At 30.4% G+C, this 22,519-nt stretch overlaps 1 protein-coding gene across 3 annotated transcripts; it reads right to left on the bottom strand.

Moving 5' to 3' along the window:
• Window positions 1–206: 206 nt before the first annotated feature.
• Window positions 207–22,392, bottom strand: LOC122538144. Of its 3 annotated transcripts, none has more exons than XM_043671954.1 (12): window positions 21,945–22,392; window positions 9,210–9,451; window positions 8,195–8,349; window positions 7,406–7,617; window positions 6,832–6,976; window positions 6,245–6,484; window positions 5,491–5,860; window positions 4,713–4,893; window positions 4,294–4,457; window positions 3,295–3,498; window positions 2,707–2,874; window positions 207–2,428 (listed from the first exon to the last, which is right to left on the bottom strand). In XM_043671954.1, the coding sequence occupies exons 2-12, from the start codon at window positions 9,304–9,306 to the stop codon at window positions 1,833–1,835; spliced, it is 2,532 nt and encodes an 843-aa protein (XP_043527889.1). In that variant the 5' UTR covers window positions 9,307–9,451; window positions 21,945–22,392; the 3' UTR covers window positions 207–1,832. The 3 variants fall into 3 exon arrangements, with proteins under 3 accessions (XP_043527889.1, XP_043527890.1, XP_043527891.1); XM_043671955.1 differs by lacking the exon at window positions 21,945–22,392 and adding an exon at window positions 9,855–10,001; XM_043671956.1 differs by lacking the exon at window positions 21,945–22,392 and adding an exon at window positions 9,865–9,989.
• Window positions 22,393–22,519: the final 127 nt, after the last annotated feature.

Genomic DNA, 22,519 nt, shown 5'->3' with positions numbered 1-22,519 from the left:
GGAAAGAAATTTCTTTCAAAATTTAGGCTCTCAACATTTACAGTAAAGTACTAAAAATTATTCTGTACTTTAGAATTTTTGGAAGGAATTTTCTTTCAAAAAGACAGCCTATACAGTTGCCTTAATTTCGACAACTGGATCATATTGTGCTATTTTCTTCTTCATTATATTGTGGGAGAGTTTGATGTAATAAGAAATAATTCTGGTTATTTTTATTTTCGTTTATTTATTTATTCGAACTACGAGGGACCAGGATAATTTGTCTAATTATCCTGTTCATAAACGATGTAAATCAGTTATTGTACGCTATGGAGACTCCTAATTACGCACTATTTCCTGCATAATTATATCACATGGTTTCCTTGGAAAACTGTCATTATTTTCTTATCATTTAATAATTTTATAATACACTCGTATTTGTTCTGATAGAATTTGCGTTTATATATTGATATTTTGTTTCCTTGGTTATTAAAAATAATTAATTACAATTTATAAATAATCAATTTGTGTGAATAATGTTTGTACAAAATTGTATATAACTTTTGGGAATATATTAAACATTTTGATATATGATTTTATGAGGAAGATTTTATAATTAATATTGTTAGAGATGTTTGAGTATGTCACATTTTGTTAGAAAACAATTACAATGTTTCATTAATATATCTTAACTAATTGATTAGTTATAAAATGTTAATTATTCCTATAGAATATTTTTAAGATTCATAGCATTGTTATTATTAATATTTTTTCATAATACTGAATATTATGTCTTCCGTTATCATATTATGAGTATTTTAAGGTCATTAATTTATTTTGCATAATACTTTTAATAATAATATTTACTTGGTAATTTATTATTAAAAATATCTTTCTGCGATTTGTGTTTTTCCATTAATTGTACTATTAGTACTTAAAATAAAGTGCTGTCAATGATAATATGATAATGTTTCTTATTCTTCACTATAATCTTTCGTAATAATAGCTCAGCATCTCAAACTACAATTTCGAATTAAAAATCTGAAATTCATTTTTTAAAAGTAGGCAGTTCACATTTAAAAGTCTCTAACAACATTAATTATATAAATTTATGCAATAATTTGGCAATTTGGCATTTCTTACAATAATAGCAACTGTATTTATAATGCATAAAATTTTTACCAATTATTGCATGTATAAAAATTCTGAATATATTAATATATTGATATCATCTTGATCTTAGAAAAAAATATGTAGATATAAAATAGAGATTTTACATTATTTTTAACAAGTAGAATAAAATTAATTCGATATCTGACATTGTGTGAAGTACATGCACGATGCTATTTGCAATTATGCAATAGTCCCGAAGAAATTTTTCGAGCAAGATCGATCTGAGTAAATAACTTCTAACACTTCAAATTATATTGCTTGTAATTATTCCAATAGCAATAAATTCAATCATTATTTCAAATTTATTCGTAGTATACTTTAATATAAAGTAATATCAAATGTTTTTATATCATTTGTAATCAATCATCTTTATGAAACTTTTCAAAATCATTTTTCTTGAAATTTAAATCAAATATACTAACCAGATCTGAACAATCAATAACAACTGCTACAAAAATTTTCACATTTTCTATAAAATCAAACATGTTCGAATAATTATCAACAATACAAAAACTTGGACATCCATCAAATATGTGTACAGTGTGAAAACGTACACACAGAATTACATTACATTTACATTCCTTACAATCTCATTTATATACGTCTTCAATGGTACAAAAGTGGTTTCATGGTGAAGAACGAAGAAAAGAAAGAGTATCGAGATCTCTAGAGGAACTTTGTCACTTTTCGTCTTCTGGTTGCCTCTCTACAGTAACGTTACACCTAAATTCGTCACTTTCAAAACTTGGATTCGCCGTTCCATTTTGTTTCGAGCACTCTTTCGCTCGGTCACATTCGTCAGTTTGCATTTTTTTCAATCGTTTCGCTCCAAATTTTTTCTTACTTTCTTCAGATGGCATTCTCTCGATCTTATCAAGATTTTTCGCGTTATTGATAGCTTCTATGTTTCGCGTTTTCTCATTTTCTATTTCCTTTGAAGATTTTACACCATCATTTTCTTTGATCAAAGCCTGATTGTCGATTCCACTTACATTATTCGATTCGTTCTTTTTGTCTTCATTGTTTGATTGTTTCTTCTCTTCTAAACCGATCTCGATGATACCATTTTCAAGACCATTTTGATTTTCCAAGTTTTTGGGTTTTTTCTTCACGATGTCGTTACCTTCGACTTGTGGCCGTTTTTTGAGGTAAGCTACGTTGAAGATGTAGTACATTATACCGGTGATGAGAGTTATCACTGAGAAGATTCGATAGGTTGGTCGAGTGCCGAAGGCTTTCATTAGATATCCACCGATCAAGCTTCCTGAGCCTTTGCCTAGCATTAATAAATAATTATCACTATGTGAGAATAAAAGTAATAAGTGAAAGAGGTAAATGATTACTTCTGCGAATGAAATTAAAACAGAAATAAATTGCCAATATTATTTTAGCAGAGATAATTACTTCTAAATGATTTAATTGGTATCTGATGTCTGGTAAGAATGGAAAGCGAATGATTATTTACGAGATTACAATATAAAAAAATTATTGCATCGAAGAGATTACCAATCCAAATAACTACGTAATCTATATTGGAAAGAAAGAATTCCTTACCAACTCCGTAATAAACTCCACCTAATAATCCCTGTATCGAACTGTCAGTGGTAGTAGTAGACAATTTCGCTGCATAAGTAACAGCGGCGGTGAAACTAAGTGACAAAGTGACTGATTCTAAAGCTTCGAAGATAAGAGTATGCCAAGGATTGTATATCAATGAGTATCCTGTAAAATGAAAACAAATAAAAATTACAAGCAGTACAAAACAACTTAACAAATTTTACATATTCTATCATAAAAATTTAGAATCTTTTTCAAAGCCGCATTCTCCTTTTTTTTTTCTTGTCATTTCCGTCCAATCTTGTAGCAACGCATAATTTAGTAGAACTTCCCGATTAAATATACTAACATCAATTTTCTCATTCTTTCATTTACATGTGTACGTGATGTTCCGGCGTTATCATTAAGTCGAATCATACATTCCAAAATGTTAAGTGCGCCTAAATAAAGTTTTTTAATGGCCAGTCGTTTTTTTTTTCGTTTGCTCTTTTTAGTTTTATTGGGAAGAAAGAGTTCTACGTTTATCGTCAGTATCATGCAGATGATGTAGACTTGCGTTTAAGAATTAAAAAGTTGAACGCTTACCGCAAAGTCTTATGGCGTAAAAAACGAAGCCTATAAAAAGTACATTTGCATGGCCGATCTTTGATATGATTGGACCAGATAGTACCAGTAATGGTATACCGGCAATACCGCCTACGGTTATGGTGATACCCATGAGTGATCTTGATCCTCCTAAATCTTGTATCAACCAAAAGAGGAACGATTCGATGTATCCCCAAGCAGTACCTGCAGAAAAAAAATTTATCTCGTAAAAGTCATCGACATACAACATGCGTTAAACTCATTAACCAAAGATATTCTTTTGAAAAAAAGATTACGCTTCTAAGAAACTGTTGCATTTATAAATATTTAATACCGAAGGAAAAACTGATGAAACTTTTTAATGATGTGCGGTTACTAGGTACTATAACTTCTCCAGTATTTATTTTACAAATGACTGTAAAAGTTGTCTTGAGCCTTTTTACAGTTCTTGGAATTTTTAATTTCTTTTATTACCATTCAGTATCTTCATAAAAACAAATTATTAATGGAAATTATTAATGTTTAAATAAACTTCGCATGAAATGTTTAATAAAAAAAAAAAGAAATGAAAAAGAATAAAAGGAAGATAATGCAATAACATTTGAAGCCTAATCGCTTAAAAAGTGCACGTAATTTCGCGGTATCGATGCGGAATGTCAATGTCACTGCAATTTCGTTAGTTGACCAGTGTGTGCCAAAGATTGGCGGAAATGAGCAATGATGACCATTGCGTAATTTACTCGAGCGTACATTTTTGCAAACTCATCAAGAATTGAGAATTCGTAGAAACCAAACGACGATTTGTTTCTTGACTTCATGTTAAGTTGTTAATCTCACTAATCTGAGTAAGAAAGGAAAGCAATTACAGAATTAAAAAATAAATACGTTAGCAAAAATATAATTGTAAAAGGAAACTCTGATATCACAATTTGCTATTCTGAGGATTAAAGCAAGGAAATGTAAAATAAGGAAAAAATAAAATAAGGAAAGCTTTCTTACCGAGGATGAAACAGGCGATGAAGAGAGCTGCAGCTTCGATGTTCCTCAATACCGTGAAAACGTCGCGGACTACATTCGTGGCTGGTGATTTGAATTCCAAATTAATGGCGAGCATTAACAATCCTGAGATTAGCTTCAGTCCTGCATACAGGTAAAATGCTGGCCTGGAAAATGTAGAATTTTTGAAAATTTATGCATCATCTGTAACAATTTTTATTCTAAAATGAAATGGAATTCAAATATTGTGTTACATTTGTTCGGTTCATACAATGAATTATTAATTATGATGTGACAATTAAAAAGAAGATAATTGAAGAATTGGAAAGGAAATAATTAAAAAAGAAAGAGGTAAAACTACTTCACACTATTAAAAATTTATAGAAATAAGATGAAAAATGTTTCCAGAAATGAATCTTTACCTAAAATCCGTGTAACCTTTGCCAACGCTTGCATAATCGATAAGAAGTCCTGAAAGTGGTGATGATATCATACCACCGATACTGCCGTAAATCCTTTGAAGACCGTAATCGGCCTTTTGTTCGCGTAATATGGCAATCACTGCACCCTCGAACATAGCAAATGTGGTACCACCAATAACACCTGTAAATTAAATTATTATTTTAAGAAGTTTTGTACTTCGTTGATACATACATAATAATTTAATGTAAAGAATTGTTTTAAATTTTAGTAAAAGATCTTTTATAATTCATTAAGTTTCTTTGAGTATTAATAAGAATATAATTATTTTATTACACTATTTTAAAATAAAAATTGACTTAAATTTTGTAAAAGATTTTCTATATAATATCAAAAAATTAATTTTGCAAACAAATACTACAACTCAGTATGTTATGTTATATTTTATATTTTTGGCATAAAATAATTTTAAATTTTTCGTTCAGCCAGAGTTAATAACTGTAATTCTACACGAAATCAAAGTCAACTTTTTTACTGTCGCAATGTAACCTAACTAGTCCTATTTTATGCTGAAAACAGGTTCCATGTATTTTCCAACTAGCTTCATCATGAAAAATACAAATCCAACAATATGACTGTAAACTGGTTTTCACTCAGAACTGCAAGGGCATTATACATTAATATATGATATTAGATAATATTGCTCATTTAACTTTTTCTAAAATTTAAACAGTAATAATTAATTAAAAATACAAATCCGATAAAAAGAAAAACACTCACCGATGAACACTCTAATGGCGAAATACATCCAGAAAGTCAGTCCAACGTTATATTCGATCAATGTTTTTGTGTTCGAGCACATCTCCTTGCGAGGTGCTGTAACGACGCATCTTTTGCTACAATCTTCCGCGTTCAGAGTCTTAAACGGCTCTGAGCTTAAAGAATAATTAAAAAGTGGTAGAGTCAGAGATATCCTGTCGGATTCCAGGTCAGGATTTCCGCAGGTAATCTTCTGAAATTCCTTTCCTGCCCATGCGATCTCTTCCGACAAATATCTTCGTCGTTTCATCTCATGATCTTCCTCCGTGGCTTCCAAAATTTTTAATTTCGATTTGTACGAATGATAATTCGTCGTTTCATTGTCACTGTCCTGAATATTATAATGTAATAATTAATATACAAGGAATAGAATATAATGTATAATATAACGTAGACAAAATAAAATAATAATTCAATTGAAGAAGAAACACGATTAATTTTTTAAATGATGGCAATAATAAATCGTTGTTCGAAATTAAGAAACTTTTGTTTAAAGCAATAACAGTAATGGTAATAAAAAATAACATATAGAACAATTGTAAAACATGCTGTATCAATATAAAATAAGACGTAACAGTGAATCTTTCTTACTTTCGAAATAAGCGTTAAGTGATAATTTTCTTTAATTATTTTATAGTTATCTCAATTCCTATTTCTTTGAAACAGATATTGAATATTTTTTCAATCCAGTACTTTTTAATCTTATATACTTCACCTTGCGAGACACAATTGGATTGAAAGCGCAAAGTGTGCGATTCTCATATATTCTGTTCGACATGGCAGGATTTAGGGTTGACGTTTCGAAATCTTCGATAAAGCCCGACACGGTGCATGAAAACTCGTACAGTTGGTTCGATGGGAAAAAGTACTCGTTTGCTGATAGTTGACGAATCGACGTCTTGAAATACTCGTTGTTTTTTAGTTTTCGGTGCTCTCTTAAATCATCTTCTATTTCCTACAAAAAATTACATTGAATGTAATTTATAATTCTGTTTGATAAAATTGTTTTATGACAATTATACAATATTATAAAATATATAAATTTTTTTTAGTGAAACTGCATTATGTCAGAGTCAAATTCTCTTTTATTTGAATATTTCAACATGATATTATATCAAAACTAAAATTAATTTGATTTTTAATTTGATTAATTAAAAATAAAAACCGTCGAGTTAGTTCTTTAGTAACCAAATTATTCATTGAAATTTGAAACCATCCGTTTTATTGTCTCTAATAAAGACAATGATGTAGTTTCACTATTTTGTTATTGTTTTTCTATTTTTCTTTTAATTAGAAGGCTACCTGGGGCATCTCATCTTGAGAAATTGAAAACTTGAATGAAGAATTCGCGCCTGTCTCCATGTTGTATCGTTTAATCGTGTACATCCTTGATGACAAAATTGACTGTACTTCGGTGTCATTATGAACGTCTAGACGACACATGTAACTATAAACGAACAGATTAAATGTTTTTAATTAAAAGCTGTAATGACGAATGTTGGTAGTTATTATTGATATAAGATAATTTTTGTTTGCTCGTGAATGAATTAAATTAACAAACAAATATCTGAAACAGTTCAAATGATAGTTTGAATCAATTAATTTGATTTTAAAATATTTCCTTTGTATTTGGCATTTCATATAATATTAAGGTAGCTCAATCCAAATCCAAACTCTCACTTCAATGATATCAATTTTGGATCAACTCATTAGAATATCATACATTTTTCATAAACTTACTACAGTCTAATATTTTTCATCAAGACGCGCGAAGGAAATTATACTTAGATTCAATCTTCCAAAGAATATCGAATGATCAACAAGCAAAACTGGTTTGTGTAAACGCAGAATCGTTCGAACACGCGTCCTTACCTACCCGCAACTCTCTATCCTGGTGGAGATCTTCGACTGCAAGCTTGTCTCGCAAGGATGATTCTCGCTCATGGTGTAAAGCAGTCCATTATTCCCTGTACAGCCGAGGTCCATAACGACTCTGTCTGGAAATTCCACAGTTATCCTGCCAATCGGTACGAGCAGCAATAGTAAGGCCGCGACTCCGCCGAACGACGAGAACAGAGATAGCAGGATCTGAATGAAAATATCGTTAGTTTTGCCTCTTCCTTTTCTTGACTTCATCGCGAATCGAGTTAAAGATAAAATTTGAAGAAAGGTCATCTGTGTTCGGAAAATGAAATTCGTGCTTGGAAGTTTTTACTATATAAAAAGTTTTAACAACGACAACGTTAAAAATGTGTAAAAATTAAACTAATATCATTGAACAGTGGAGAATAATAATTTCTTCGACTTTCGTATTATATAAAAATTCAGATTTTATAATACTACCGCATCTGAACGTAGGATATCAGATGGTAAATGTTTGCTTTTTAACTAGATCTTATTTAGAGTTATTAATTTCAAAATCGTAAAACACATTTAATCATTTATTCTCTTTCAAAAGTTTTGGAGTTTGCAATGATTTAGCTAACGCCGACAAAGTTATACAACGATGAAACAGCAAAAAAAGTATCGATTTATAATGTAATGGATGGTTAAAATTTTCATTTTAAAGCGGCCTATACTTAGCAGCACCTTTTAACTCGAAAACGACATTTATTACATAACAACAATTTATAACTTATTCGAGCGGTGTTTAACGGAGTTTTACTTTGAAATTCCCCACGCGATCGGCGAACATTCCAGCCAAGGGTGGCATCACCATTGCGATCACCGGCGTTATAGCGCTCATTATGGCAGTTTCTTCCACGTTTATGCCAAGCTCTCTCATGTGTATCGTCAGATATGGATAAAGTACATAAAGCGCTGAAAACAATGATTGAAAAATAATTTATTATATGATGAAAAGTAATTTATCATATTAGTTTTTATATTACGCAAAATATAACACTTTCAGGAGAGTTTAAGAGAGAACTAAAATACAATAGCGATTATTTTAATTATTTCTCATTCATGTTGCATTGAATATGTACCTGATTTATAAATAAAATTGCTTTATATTGATGTTAGAGAATAATTGTAATAAAGTAACTGTTTTAATAAATGAACACAGGATTCTATAGAATAGTAAATATTCGTTCGAATTATTATGTAATATAAATAAACATAAATTGTCATCCATATGAGAAATTAGTGTAGTCGGTATTAATTATCAGTAAAGATGGTCAAATATGAAGAAAACAAAACAAGAGAAGGAAATACCAGAATTTATTTTAAAAATTATTAATAAATAATTTAAGATTTTACGAAATGCTAAAAACATAATTTAAGATTTTACGAAATGTTCGAGCTAGCATTACAATTTCTTCAGTCAAATTATTTATGAAAAAGTAAATGTAACCGAAGTAAATTAGCAACGAGATATTGTTTAGCATATCTGTTAATGTTTAACATAACTTTTAACGTTGACTCTGGTGATTTAAAAAATTACTAAAAGACATTTACATATCTTAAGTAAAAAATACTAAAGAGACATTTACGACCTAGTTTTGCTGACTGCAAAAAAGTAATATGTTAAGTTTCAAGTAAAATGTCTTTGGAAATAATTGATTAGAACAAATTTAATATTAAATATAAAAGAATAAATGTTAACAACAAAATTATTAGAGTTTAATGAGTTTCAATTGATTAATTGACGATTAAATAATTGAAAAAGAGATACTTACTCGATGCTTGAACGAAGAATATCATTTTAAGAGGTAACAACTCCTTATGCCGGAAGTCTTTGATGATCCTCCGGAAGAAACTCTTGATCAGCATCATTCTGCTGTTTTGGAAGAACGATCAGTCGTGCTTAAGAGTTCCGTAAGTAATAACAGCGTATGCTTCCAATCAAATATTAAGAATGGCATCAAGCACCACGCATATTTTTTAACGATACTGCGTCACCGTTGCATGCTTCTTATTCCTGGTGAAAAGAAAGCGACCGTATTATTCATACAATTCTGACTGAACCATTGATAGATTATCATTACATTATTTGTAAAACTTATAACTTATAATTTTCGGCACAAATTAATTGATTTATTATTTTGAGAAATACAGATTCATTGATGATTTATATTTATTTGCAAAACTAATGAATTAATTAATTTTGGTTCATCTCAAATGAAATTCCACTCATTCTGGTGTTTCAAGGATTAAATGTTTTTCCTAATATTTTTACAACATTCTCAAGTAGCGTTATGAAACATTAATGAGGACGAAGCAAGAATAATCAAGGTTCACAACATTGGTGAATTTCGTCACAAAAAAGTATGTCAGGCTCTACCAAATCGATTGTGACATATTTATTTCGTGGTACATAATACCGTTGCTTACAGACGACCAACTTTGCACCTCCACTCGTGTCAATGCAATGCGTCAGCTGTTTTTCCGTACATGATCATTGAGCATACTGTACTACATCCGATAACCATTAGCTGATTATCGAACAGATGTAAATATTCAAATGAACTTCGAGATTTGCCACGTTACACGGATATAATGAACCATTTATCGAGAATGACTCGTGAAAAATAATATTAAACGAACGTTTATCATTAGACGATGAAAACTATCTATTCCTTCCAGCGTTTGAACCTATATATGTAATTTATAAACCTATATACATGTAACAAAAATTGCTCATTATGTGCTATAAACCTATTTACCGAGATTGATTTATTTAAAAGAAAAATTAAATTAATTAATACCGGATGAGAGAGCACGATGGTAAGTATAAGGAAATAATAGAAGAGATAAGTAGTAGTGTTCATTACGCTGTGCAATTTTATTTATGAAATTTTTAAAAAAATTTCCAACTCCTAAAAAGACATTCGTAATATTCGTGAATATTCAACTTATGTTACTATGAGTATTGCAGAATGTAACAAACAATTGTTGCAGACAGAGGAAGAATTCAAAGAAATTCAATAAATGATATGTTGAACGTAACAATTTGACGTAAAGAAACTTCAAAGAACTCCCAAGTTCTTGTTTGACTGACACAATTTTCGCCATAGCACTACTTTGGGAACGAAGATGTTTAAAACACGGGACTCTAAAAGATTCGTTATTGACAGTGGACAAGAAACGGTAGCCATGACAGTGGACGATGTGTTAATACAAATGTCATGACTTTTACATAACGGTTTTACAATTCACACCACACACTATGAGTGTTACGCTGTTGTATGTTAGTTTCCGCTTTGAAAGATCAATGGTGAGCAAGTATACGTGCCAAATTTAAGGTGGAGTTCCTAACTTGTTGATTAAAAATGTTACTAAACAAACAATTTAAAAAATTATTCGAAAATTAAGGACATCTTTAAAGATACTTTAAGATGCTTTTTTAATTTTAATAAGGAATTTGATTTTCATATCTTTCAAAGACTAAAAATACACGCGATGTAACAAATATATAAAATATTATAAATTATCCTTGTAATAATTAGCAGATAGAACAACTTTCCACTTAAGTTCCAGTACGACCAGTTATGGTCATAAAAATATAAAAACGCAAGGAAATCCGCATCACACGTTATATTTCGAGTAAACTTTCCTTCACGTTTAATTCATTTTTTGATTTTACTCTGGTCGCGTTTCTCCCTGCAACAGCCAAAGGAGAAATTCATATGGGTAATTCATCGAAACGGAAACTGTAGCGTTAAAACGTGAAATGTCACGGAAAGATATCGATTGGAAACGGTGAGATTGGAAAATGAATAATTCAAACTGACGCGTGTGACGGAAACCGCAGTGTTGTAAGATAATAATTAAGCATGACAAAATTACATAATCCTGCACTTACGTGATAGATACGGCTGACTATTTAATACGTTCAGCCTTTTTTTATTGTTTTGCTCGTGATTCATTGAAATTTGTACATTAACCTGCTCTAACTAGTTTATTGTTCTGTGTATTTTTTTATGTTCCGTATATTTATTACGTGACTTTTTTTTTAATGAAATAGTATTACGTCTCTTATGAAAATTTTATGCCATTAATTATTATTGCCAATCGAATATCTTTAAATTTAACTTAAAATCGACTCAAACGTAGTTCCTTCATACTTAAAGAATGCAGCAAAATTATTTAAATGCATACTGAACGTAATTTTCGAATTGTCGACTCGAATTCAATTACGTTGAAATACTCCGTAAATGGAGCATATTTAAAAGATTTCACGGTATCGTACGATTAAATGCCATTCTTCGCGTCGCGTCGTTCGCTTGAATTTTGTGTTTTCTTTAGCGAATTGCTGACTGTTTCCAAAGCTCTCGATAACGGTGTCGCTTGTTCACGAAGTTCAAGAAGTATTCCGTAAACCGAGTCTCGGATATCGCCGTATGTTTTACAAACTGGTCGATAGACGTATTTTCATTTTACGACATGTATTGCTACTTATCCAATCACCTGCAAATCAAATGACGTTGCCACAATAAAAACATTGCGTTTAAAAGCGTTACAAACATGTAATTGTCGTTTGCATTTTAACAATAAGAAGAAACTCGCAATGCGTAACTTTATTATAGACGTGAAATAAAAAAATTTATTGCTTCTAATTTTATTTTGAATTTGCTTTTATTGCTTTCAATCCTGTATCCAATGATTGAAATAGAATGCCTATTAACAGCCAATCATCGATTAATGAAATGTTTGTAAGAAAAAGATTGGAAAACAGAAATAAAAATCGAAAGAAATTGTCACAGTTTTGTTCAAAAATTTTTATTCCTGTTTAATTATGAAAAAACACATTGCCACTCAGATTACAGGAAATGTGATGGATCGATGTTAATTTAATCTATTACTCATGTATTTTAATTCATGATTATTTCTAATTTATGTGAGATAGATAATCAAAGCTGGTGTAGCAAATTACGGTAGAACAAACGTGACTATAATTCTTTCGATCGACGTGATTCTGCGTGATTTATTGCCTTTCAAAGAGGATTAAACAGATTAATGGTAGAATGTCATCTACTGACGATGTAATGTACTCTAAAGAAATGTCTAAAGACGTTTTAAGTTATTTTAAACTTTCCAAAATTTAAAATTTACCTTTGTTTTTTGTAAAAATTGTAACTGTTTGCAAATATTATTCTTCCACTGAATTAATAATAAATTATCTTATATAAGAAGAATAAGTTCGTCTATGATGCAAGATTCAATTTTACAGATTAAAATCGTAAAAGTTTACTGTCTATTTCATAATATAATTTTTATTGCGTTATAAGACAATATATATGTAATAAATAAAAAAACTTAATTAGTTTATGAAGTACACCAGAATTTACAAAATGTACATATATAATAATATTAACTTGTATACCTAATTTATAGAATTTTATGAATTGTTGTAATCTACTACTTGGTGAATTATAATACAAAAAGATTCCACCTTATTTATACCAGTTTTCTACATAAAACAAGAATTCACGTAAACTATGAATATTTATGCATATTCAAATTTTTATAAATTCAATTACAAAAATACAGATTTCTTTCGTTTATTAAAGATTGTACTGTATTTTAGATGCTTTAGATTGTACCACACTTATTGTTAAATACTTTATGCGTTCTGTACATTCTTGTATTTTTAAAGTTTCCACAAATACGCGAGAATGCTGATATCTATACTTGTCATCGATCAATACCGACCAAGAAACAAAAAAACAATGCAGTGTTAAATAAAGCATCACTACAATCGAACGAAACATTGGCGAGACATAAACTTCTTCTGCTTGATTACGAAACAATCGCAACTGGCAAAAGCAAATTCCATACATTTTCACAAGGAAACTATCCATGACTCTTCTCCAGAGAGGAATTACAACAATCAATACCGTATCTCCACTACGACCACGACTAACGACTCTATGCAACTCTCTTTGAAACACCACCAATCGAGATATGTGTCGAGATATACACGGGTTCTATAAATTTTTCCATTTTTTTCCCTTTCATATCATGCCGCGGAATGGTGACATAACGAATTGAAGGCCGCGATGATATTTATGTGCAACACGGCGCCCGTTTCCGGAGGCTCGAAGAATGTTAATTTCAGCGTTGTGAAAAAAAAAACAAGAGTTCAAAGGAGCTCTTAGATTTTATTCTTTCGTTAATTTATTTTGCTCGTAATTTGCTTTAGCTTTTCGTAAGTATAGTAGATTATTTTGGAGAATTCCTTATCTTCTCTTGCGATTTTACAAATTATTCTAGACGTTTTTTCAGACATAAAAGAGGAAATTTCTTTTACTATAGTATTATACTTTCTATCATATTACTTATTTGGAATAAGATAGATGTTTAAAGTGAAAGGGAATTAATGATACACTATTTGAGAATATAGTACATTGAATTGTCGTAAATTGTCCATTGACGGTAATTGTTTTCTCAGATTTTAGAATATCGCAAATATTATAAATATATATTGGTTATAATTTCGTTTATAATTAGCGCTATTAGATATTGAGTCCTGTGATTACAATAGTAAAAACACAAGAAAGTCTATATAGAATAAACGAACGAACGATGGTACAAAAGATTCACACACAATCACTATACAATGTAATGCAATTATTATGCATCAGTAATCTAGTGTAATTACTATGCATCAATAGAAGTAGATATCTAGTAATAAGCAAGTGATTATCTGCCCAATGTTGCAATATTTTAACATCAACAGAAACTTTCACCTGCAGAAATTCGATGTAATTGGAATTGAGATCTACTCGTATCTCTGAGAACTCAAAACATTTTAAATTTTGAAAAGATGTGATACACTTATAATCAAAATTATTAATTTTTGCTAAAATAAATCGAAAGAAAGGCCAGAAGATGTAACATTATATAATACAATCGGTACAAATTGTATTGTAAAATAAAATTGCATACAGTAAAAACTTTTGAAATTTATTTTTAATAATTATATGAAAATGATGTGAGATTCATTCTATTTGTTATAAAATAGTATTGGATGACTCTGAAGTATTCGTACAATTGAAAAATAATTGAACAACACGTTGCATTTACTTCAAGAACTGCCAGATTCTTAGAATTTTTTCCATTACATAACTTCTCTGCCAGCAAAAATATATAACAAAACATATAACATTCTACTAACATTCTAAGCGAAATCTTTTTGGCTCTAACAAAATTAATAATAGTTCTACAAATAGACTATATATACAATCTATTTATAATAATGCAAAACAGACTACTGAATTACTAATAATAAATAACCTCTTTGAAAGCTATGAATATTTATGAAGACTTGAAACACGTTTCTCTCTTTTTCCCTTTCTCTTCCTTTTTATACACCTTCTCACATTCTTTAGAAATATTTCCTTACATTTCTCGTATTCTCTTCCGACTGTTGTATTTATGAGCAGTTCCCTAACTGAATTGACCATGTTACTACATAGTTGATTTAAAAGATATTCTATTATGTTCGAAAACGATGATGTAACGGTATTTAATATCATTCAAATACTACCATCCTTCATAATTGAACTAATTCAGAAGTTTCATGTAATACAAAACGTGTGATACTTTTGTCTTTAAAAATTTGTTTTTCCGAAAACTTAATATTATATTCTTAACAGACATTGAATACATTTTAAGTTTTTCTTACTCAAATTGTATATCAAGGATTTGTAAAAGTACATACTTCAATTCGTACGACGCTCAAAATTAAAAGCAAACAAATTACGTGTTACTTGAATACATTATTTCTATCACTTTTGCCAAGATCTTTCTGTAATATTTTTGCCATTTTTGACTTTCAGCAAAAATTAGTTTCCAATTTAAGTTGCTAATTGCTGCTGAATTTGGTAAAAAAACTGAAGTATACTTTAAATGTTATAATAATTACATCGTCCTGAATATTTTTTATATTTTTATTTTTGAATTTTCTATAAGTGCATAAAAATTCGCAACGTTCTGCCAACAGCTAACCTTATTGTTATTTTATCGTTTCTGTTGAAGAAAAAAAAAAACAAAAAACAAAGAGAAACAGGAAAAAATATATTAAAGCTATTCGATCAAAAAATAATAATTTTTTCGGTGTAGTTTATCTCTTCCGCTCCTTTCCATCAGGAGACGTGTCTTGGTAGACGAAGCGATCCGGCAATGGATTACGAGCACAGTAATTACCGCGAATTGTCAGCGTTGTCGGAGCTGAATGTTGGCCCATTACAAATGTAATTGCATAACTCGTGCAACGTCGGAGTTTGTGGACGAGCCGAGTGCTAAGTATCCTCTTCCTGAAAGATTCTAGTTCTCTTCTTTTTCTCTGTCCCTTTTTCTTCTGTTTTTTAAATATTTTCCAACACCATCGCCGGAAGAACAGGAAAAAATGCGAAAAATTTATATAAAAGATGATAAAATATAGATGCATGACATTAGTTACACTAGACACGTTCCTGATTATTTTTTAAAAATTTTCATGTTGAATCGAGTATATATATATATATATATATATCGTAATAAGAGTTATCTTATGTAATCCGATCTTAGTAAGAATGATTTATGTATAATAGTACGATATAAAAATGAAAATAACACTCGACATAGAGAGCGTTGAAGTGAATCTTTTAACAAATATAATTTGTATTGCTAACAAGTTTGCTAGATAAATTGAAGGACATAATTGTAAATAAAAATTTTGAAATTGAAATGGAATTAATTAAACTAAAATTTTTTATTTTAAATCAAATTAATTAAAATACAGTCATCACTAATAAATTCATGTAATCGATACGACAGTCCTGTAAGTTTTTTTTTCTTTTTTTTTTTTGAAACGCTATATATGCATCGACAGTGTAAACGAAAAAGTGATATTAATTTTCTTGATTATATTTATTTTGTATATTAATTTTTTCAATTGGTAGACCAACTAGAAGCCTCTCTCTTAAATCATCCCTTATAGTAAGACACTGTAACATGTCGGTAATGTTCAATAAAAGATCGATCGTTAGTTTCAATGGCGATCCAACTCGGGAGGTACATTGATGCCAAAGCAAGGACGAGTTTTTGTAATCGATCACGACCCTAATGTGACACATCGAGGTTCGTAAAGACGAACAGAGCTCAAGTAGTACGGAAGCGTTGTGGCTCAGCAACCCGGTACACGTTTTCTATTCAAGGCTTGGCACGCGTTACATATGGGGGCTCGTAAGACGAGTATGGCGTTCTCATACTCATTTCAGCTCCTTGACACGGTCAGAAAGATAGAATTCAGACCGGAATTCAAACGAACGAATTTTCGAGCTTATTTTATGTAATTACTTTATTTTATATAATTTTTCACTTTTTGCGCGATAATTTATTAATTGGTAACATTAGTTAAAATATTACAAATTTTACATTAATATCTTAAACTGCTAAAAATTGAATTCTACCATTCTTCTGTATCCCAAAAATGATATTATTACGTTAAATTTTATTATTTTTTTGACATTCTACAACTGGTAACAAATCTTCAATACTTATGTCATTAATAACAAGTCAAATTATATTATTTAAAAGCACTCAGACTTATCGAGACCTTGTATAAAATATACAAGAAAAAAAGAATAGAAGGTAAGAGTGAGAGAGAAAATAAAACAAAAAGACATGTAGGTCGACGTATCGCAAATTTGAAGCAATTTAACCCGATCCTTAACAATCTCCATTACAACGTATTATCTTATTGTCACGTGAAAATGGAATAATGAAGACATCTGTAAAAAAAGATGACGGTGCACGTGTACCGTAATAAGAGATTCGAGTATCGATTATTATCACTTTCCAACAATTGAAACAATCAAGAATCAAATTTTATTCCGCGTTTTTTTCCTTTGTTCGTCATTTTGTTGTTCGTGAATTTATCAAACATCTGTTTCTGTTTAAAAATCAATTGGGAATTTTTCTTGACGAATTCTCATTCACGTATTTATTATCCGTGTAAATTTAGTTTGTACAGATTTACAATCTGTGAACGGGAAACGCAAGAGTTTCAGAAATGATCTTGCTAAATTTTTCTTTTAACGTAAGGCAAAGAAATACACAGGCAAGTGTATTGTAAAATGATTCCTCGTTGCATAATTCTAATTCTTAGACTTTTTGCTCGTGTGATTATTCGATCGTATTGCATTGACGTACCCGATGTTTTACATGGCGAGATCGATTAAAATGAAGCGGCATTGCAACCTGATCTTTAAATTTTAAATTAAAATTTTTAAAAATTCAAGTAATTAATTGTAATAACTTCAATTTGGAGCTATTGATCTGTGATATGTATATGTAAATGATTATAATTTATATGATATAATAAAAATAAATAGATCTATATGACTAAATAAAAATCGAACGCTTTAATTCGAAAATGAATTTTATCAAAGAATGTACTTCATAGTTCGATATTCATGTTTGATTCACTTTAGAGAGTAAATGTGTTTGAAAATTTAAGAAAGAAAAAGGAAAGTACAATTATTTACGATCGAATAAGAGTCATTACGAAACTGAACATAAAACCTATTTAGTAATAAATTTCTACTTTTAATTTCCAATCTTATGCACTTAAATTAAAAAAAAAGACAGAGAGAAAAAATCGAGGAAATTCTGAATGTCGAATATACAAACGTTCATTAGATTTATTAATTCAGTGGTTTCTCGAATGCACGTAACGTAAAAATTAAAATCGGCAAGGAAGAATATTTAATTCTCGATTATTCAATGAGTAACTTAGAGTTGTTTAAACATTGAAATGGGTACAAAAAGTATAGGATAATGCTTTTGAAGATAACTATTAGAATGACATTATCGTCTAAGCTAATTATGATTCACGATGATGAGATAGTCAATCGTTCATTACAACATTGTTTAAGTAACAAACGTGGGCCAATATACTAACTTCTACGACTCTTCTATATATGCATACACATGAATGTGAAAAAGTTCTTAACGATAATTAATTTGTAACAGGAATTTTAATGAATGTAACAAAATCACAAAAAACTTTTTGTTACTAATAGAAAGGATAAACAGTAAAGGAATATTTGACTCAGTTTTTTATTATTGCCTCACTTTAATCTATTATATTTTATATTATTCTTTGTTAGGAAGAATTAAAAACTAAAAATTAAAAATGTAGTTTCATCTCTCTCTTTCTTTCTTACATCTTTTCTACTATATCTTAGTTTTCCTAAATTTGTTATTTGAGCATTGTAATTTTTATAAGAATTAATCGTAATTTACCCTTTCTCTGACATATAAAAGTAATACCTCGTTATTTTATTTCATCGTTTTTTTTTCTCGCTGTGGTATCGGTTTGCTAATCTTTTTGACATAGATTTCTAACAATAAGCAAAATCTATCGTTATGCAAACCCAGTGACAACCGTTACCAAATACCACTAGATTTACGAGTTTTTCTCATGACAACGAAATATTTTATCTCATTCCTACCAATCACAATAATTACAAAGATTTAAAAATTCATTCAATGCTGTGTAATTTTCACATTTCAAGCACATTTTCACATTACAACTTTAGTTAATAACTGCAACTTTTTATTTCTGCAAATTGAAATTTATGTGTATTTTCATAAACACGGTAAACTTCGAGCAATTAATTTTCTACATTTTTTGCAATACTCATCGAATAATACAATCGCGATAAAATAAAACTACGAGTTGTCTTGAAATAAACTAATTTATTATAATATTAGGAATATTATAGTTTCTTGAAATTCCTAGATGAGAAAATATTAAACGAGTCTTTCCAAAACGTCCTCTTCCAATAGGCAAAAGATAGAATAATATGAATCGATTGAATATGATCGAAAAGAAATTGCAAATAAAATGTCGCGTTGGTCCTTAATGAATTAAGACGCACGAATAGAAGGATCTACAGAAATTGAGGACAAGAGAACGATCTGAAAGTTGCGAAGTGCAATAGTTCCATCGCTAGAAGGAGAAGAAGAAGAAAAAAAAAATGATCGACGGGTCGGATCGATTTCGATTTTGCTTTCACTGTTACAAACACGACGCCGTCGAACCGGGTCAAGTGTATTCAACAACTATTATAGCTTCTATGTTGCTCCGAATGTAAGTACCTCCGGAGTGCATACAAAGGAACTCAGAAATTACGTTGTTAGTAGTCCGCGACACGCGTCACCGTGGATCACAGAGTGGCTGCGATCGTCCGATCTGCGTCATTGATCAATGCTCCGAATGATGCGCCACTCAAAACAATTAGAGGATCACGTTTTTGGATAATGCACCCGGGTGAAACAAATACCGGGGATGAATTGAATCGGCATGGAAATCATTCAACCGATGCTATTAGAATGTATTAGTCTCTGGTATTATTATTGGTATTATTTGTTGCCACGTACACGCGCAATCAAAAATCTTAGGATAATTGTTAGAGTAGAGTATTTTAAGATATTTAAAAAAAAAAAAAAAGAAAAACTCCAAGGAAGTTTGAAATAATTAATACTTAAATTCCCGTATGTCTCAATTAAATGGGGATAAGTTTAGAGCAGGACTGATTAAATGAAACATTGGCTATTCCTTGTGCGCTTCATTCATCACTTGTGTATATTATAGTCTCAAGTTTTTAGAAAATTGCGACGAACAAATTCTGCACAGAACTCAGGCAATCAAATAAGTCTCTCTCGAATAAAATGATTGGCACATACTTTATATATCGATTTTTGTCACGAATCATCGATTTTCTTAAACGTATTCAGTCATTATATAAGATCTTTTTATCACAAGTAACGATATTCAGAAATGGAATCTAATTATTTCTTTGAAGTAACCGGAGATCATTTTTATTCGTCTAAACGTCTGTGTATAATTTAATTCGCGTAAAATCCGTTTATCCATTTTCTTTGCCTTTCCTATTTGTACTAAGTTTAACAAAGAACTCTTCATTTCTGTTTAAAAAACGCTATTTTCTTTCCTTGGAACTTTTTTAATTTTCTAATCTTCCACCTGATTTATTTAAAAAAAAAAACTATTGAATTTCATAAACCAATATTGAACTCTTTTAATCTTTTCCAAAAGAATCTACAAATAATCCTAAACGTTCAAATAGCAGTGCAAGTTGCTCCAAACTTTCCCTGCTCCACTTTATTAGACTTCCGGAAACTCCAATCCACGAAACTCTAACCTTCAAGTGAAAATGGCAAAAGAGAATAGAAGATCTTAAAATTCATCGAATGTCGTGTCAGAGGTGATCACGTTGAAAACCGTCGCTTTATTAAAAATTCTTGTCTATTAGCTTCGCTACGACTGTGGAGTCTGTCGAGAGCATTGAAAGGAACTCACAAATTACATTATTAGTACCCTCGAACACGCGTCACCATCGCTGGAGACGAGCGTTGACAATTTGTACGTCATCGATGAATGCCACTTATGTACCTTTTATGACACTTCTTTTACCCGTGGACAAAATTTTGTCAGATTTCACTAGGTAGTGTTCAAACATCGGATTAACGATAACACCGTAACTAAATTCACCGAGGAAAAATGGACGAAGATGAATTCAATTCAACTTCAAGTTTTAAAATTGAAAAAATATTGCATAATTTGCATAATTCTACATTAATTTATGTTACACAATTAAGCCATTTATGGAATTATCGCTGCTTTTAGTTTTCAGATCTTAAAAAGAAAATTCTGTTTCTTAATTGTTATGGATATGTGACTACTGTTAAATAGAATTAAAGAAAAAAAGATTTCTTGGTTTGTTCCACTAAATATCCACTTGATATTATTTTAATTGAATTTTAATTACCTCTTGAATAGTGAAATAAAATGACTGTTAGTAATTAAAATATATTTACATTGGATAATGATTGATACGAATCTTCATATTTGAGGTTTGGATATGTTTTAAATAGATTTATTCAGACAATAACTTGTAACTTTTAATCTATTATTCAGTTATTATTTAGTATTTTTCAGTTATTTTTTTGTATTTTAGTTATTACTAGAGTATGCGATTTAAAAACTAAAAATTATTTTAGAATAAATTTTTTAATTAATAATTATTTCATGAAGTAAAACAATTACAATTCCGTGAATCAGTCTCAATTTTCACAAAGCGATTCTTCTAACTTAATAAAACTCTGTTATTGGATTTGTACCAAGAATTATTTTAAAATGAATCTATATTAATATTATCATGAAACGAAGCTAAAAATTACGATTCTGTGAGCCAGTCTCAATTTTCACAAATCGATTTCGCTGTACCCACAACCCGGCAGCTCAACGCGCAGAAAATGTCAAAGAGGAAGTAGCAACATCACCAGCCAATAAACATACTATTCATACCACTCAACCCACGGCACACATGACACTCTGCCTCTTCATTCACCTAACTATATCAACAACAATTACTCTGAGAGTAAAATGAACAACTTACGTTTGTCCACCATTCAATACCAGGAAGAAAAGACATCAAGCAATTCGTCGTCCAGAAATTCTCGGCCAGCCACGAGGACGGCCTACTTCCAATTGAAAACAAAAAAAAAAAAAAAAGAAAAAAAGAAAAATTTCCTGACTTCTTCACCAAATTCAGTTTCTCACACTGTATATACGCAATCTTTAAATTCAAAAAAAAACCGCTATTTTTTTTTTTTTTTTAATATCTATCTTCAAAATTACCGCCAATCTTCAAATCCGATCAAAGTCAAAGATTAACTCGGATATAGAGATTTGACGTGGAATGAAAATGTTAAAAATTCTTCGGGTACATGTTTGATTGCCGAAATGAGTTCGAACGGTGAAAATCGCGGCTCTCAGACCCTGGAGAAGTGACGATTGCCGATGGGTCCGTTCTGCGCGCTGTCGAGCGCACTACTGCCAGGCCCGATCATCGCATCGGTGGCAACGTACCGGCTCGAAAATACGTGTATTCTAATACGCCAATCGGATCTAAGACCGTGACCGCCACGGGAACGCATTGAAAGCCAACGTGAGTGATAAGCCATCGGTGTA

Source organism: Frieseomelitta varia, unplaced genomic scaffold (assembly GCF_011392965.1).
Source record: "Frieseomelitta varia isolate USP_RPSP 00005682 unplaced genomic scaffold, Fvar_1.2 scaffold_962, whole genome shotgun sequence".
NCBI lineage: Eukaryota > Metazoa > Arthropoda > Insecta > Hymenoptera > Apidae > Frieseomelitta > Frieseomelitta varia.
This window is presented reverse-complemented; position numbering and strand designations above follow the sequence as displayed.

Bases quoted from the DNA above. Each gene is read 5' to 3' on its own strand.
- LOC122538144 (XM_043671954.1), bottom strand. From the start codon at position 9,306: ATGATGCTGATCAAGAGTTTCTTCCGGAGGATCATCAAAGACTTCCGG. The intron at 6,485-6,831 runs GTAGCCTTCTAA...AATTTTTTGTAG, and splicing joins CTCAAGATGAGATGCCCCAG to GAAATAGAAGATGATTTAAG. The intron at 5,861-6,244 runs GTGAAGTATATA...TATAATATTCAG, and splicing joins ATCCAATTGTGTCTCGCAAG to GACAGTGACAATGAAACGAC.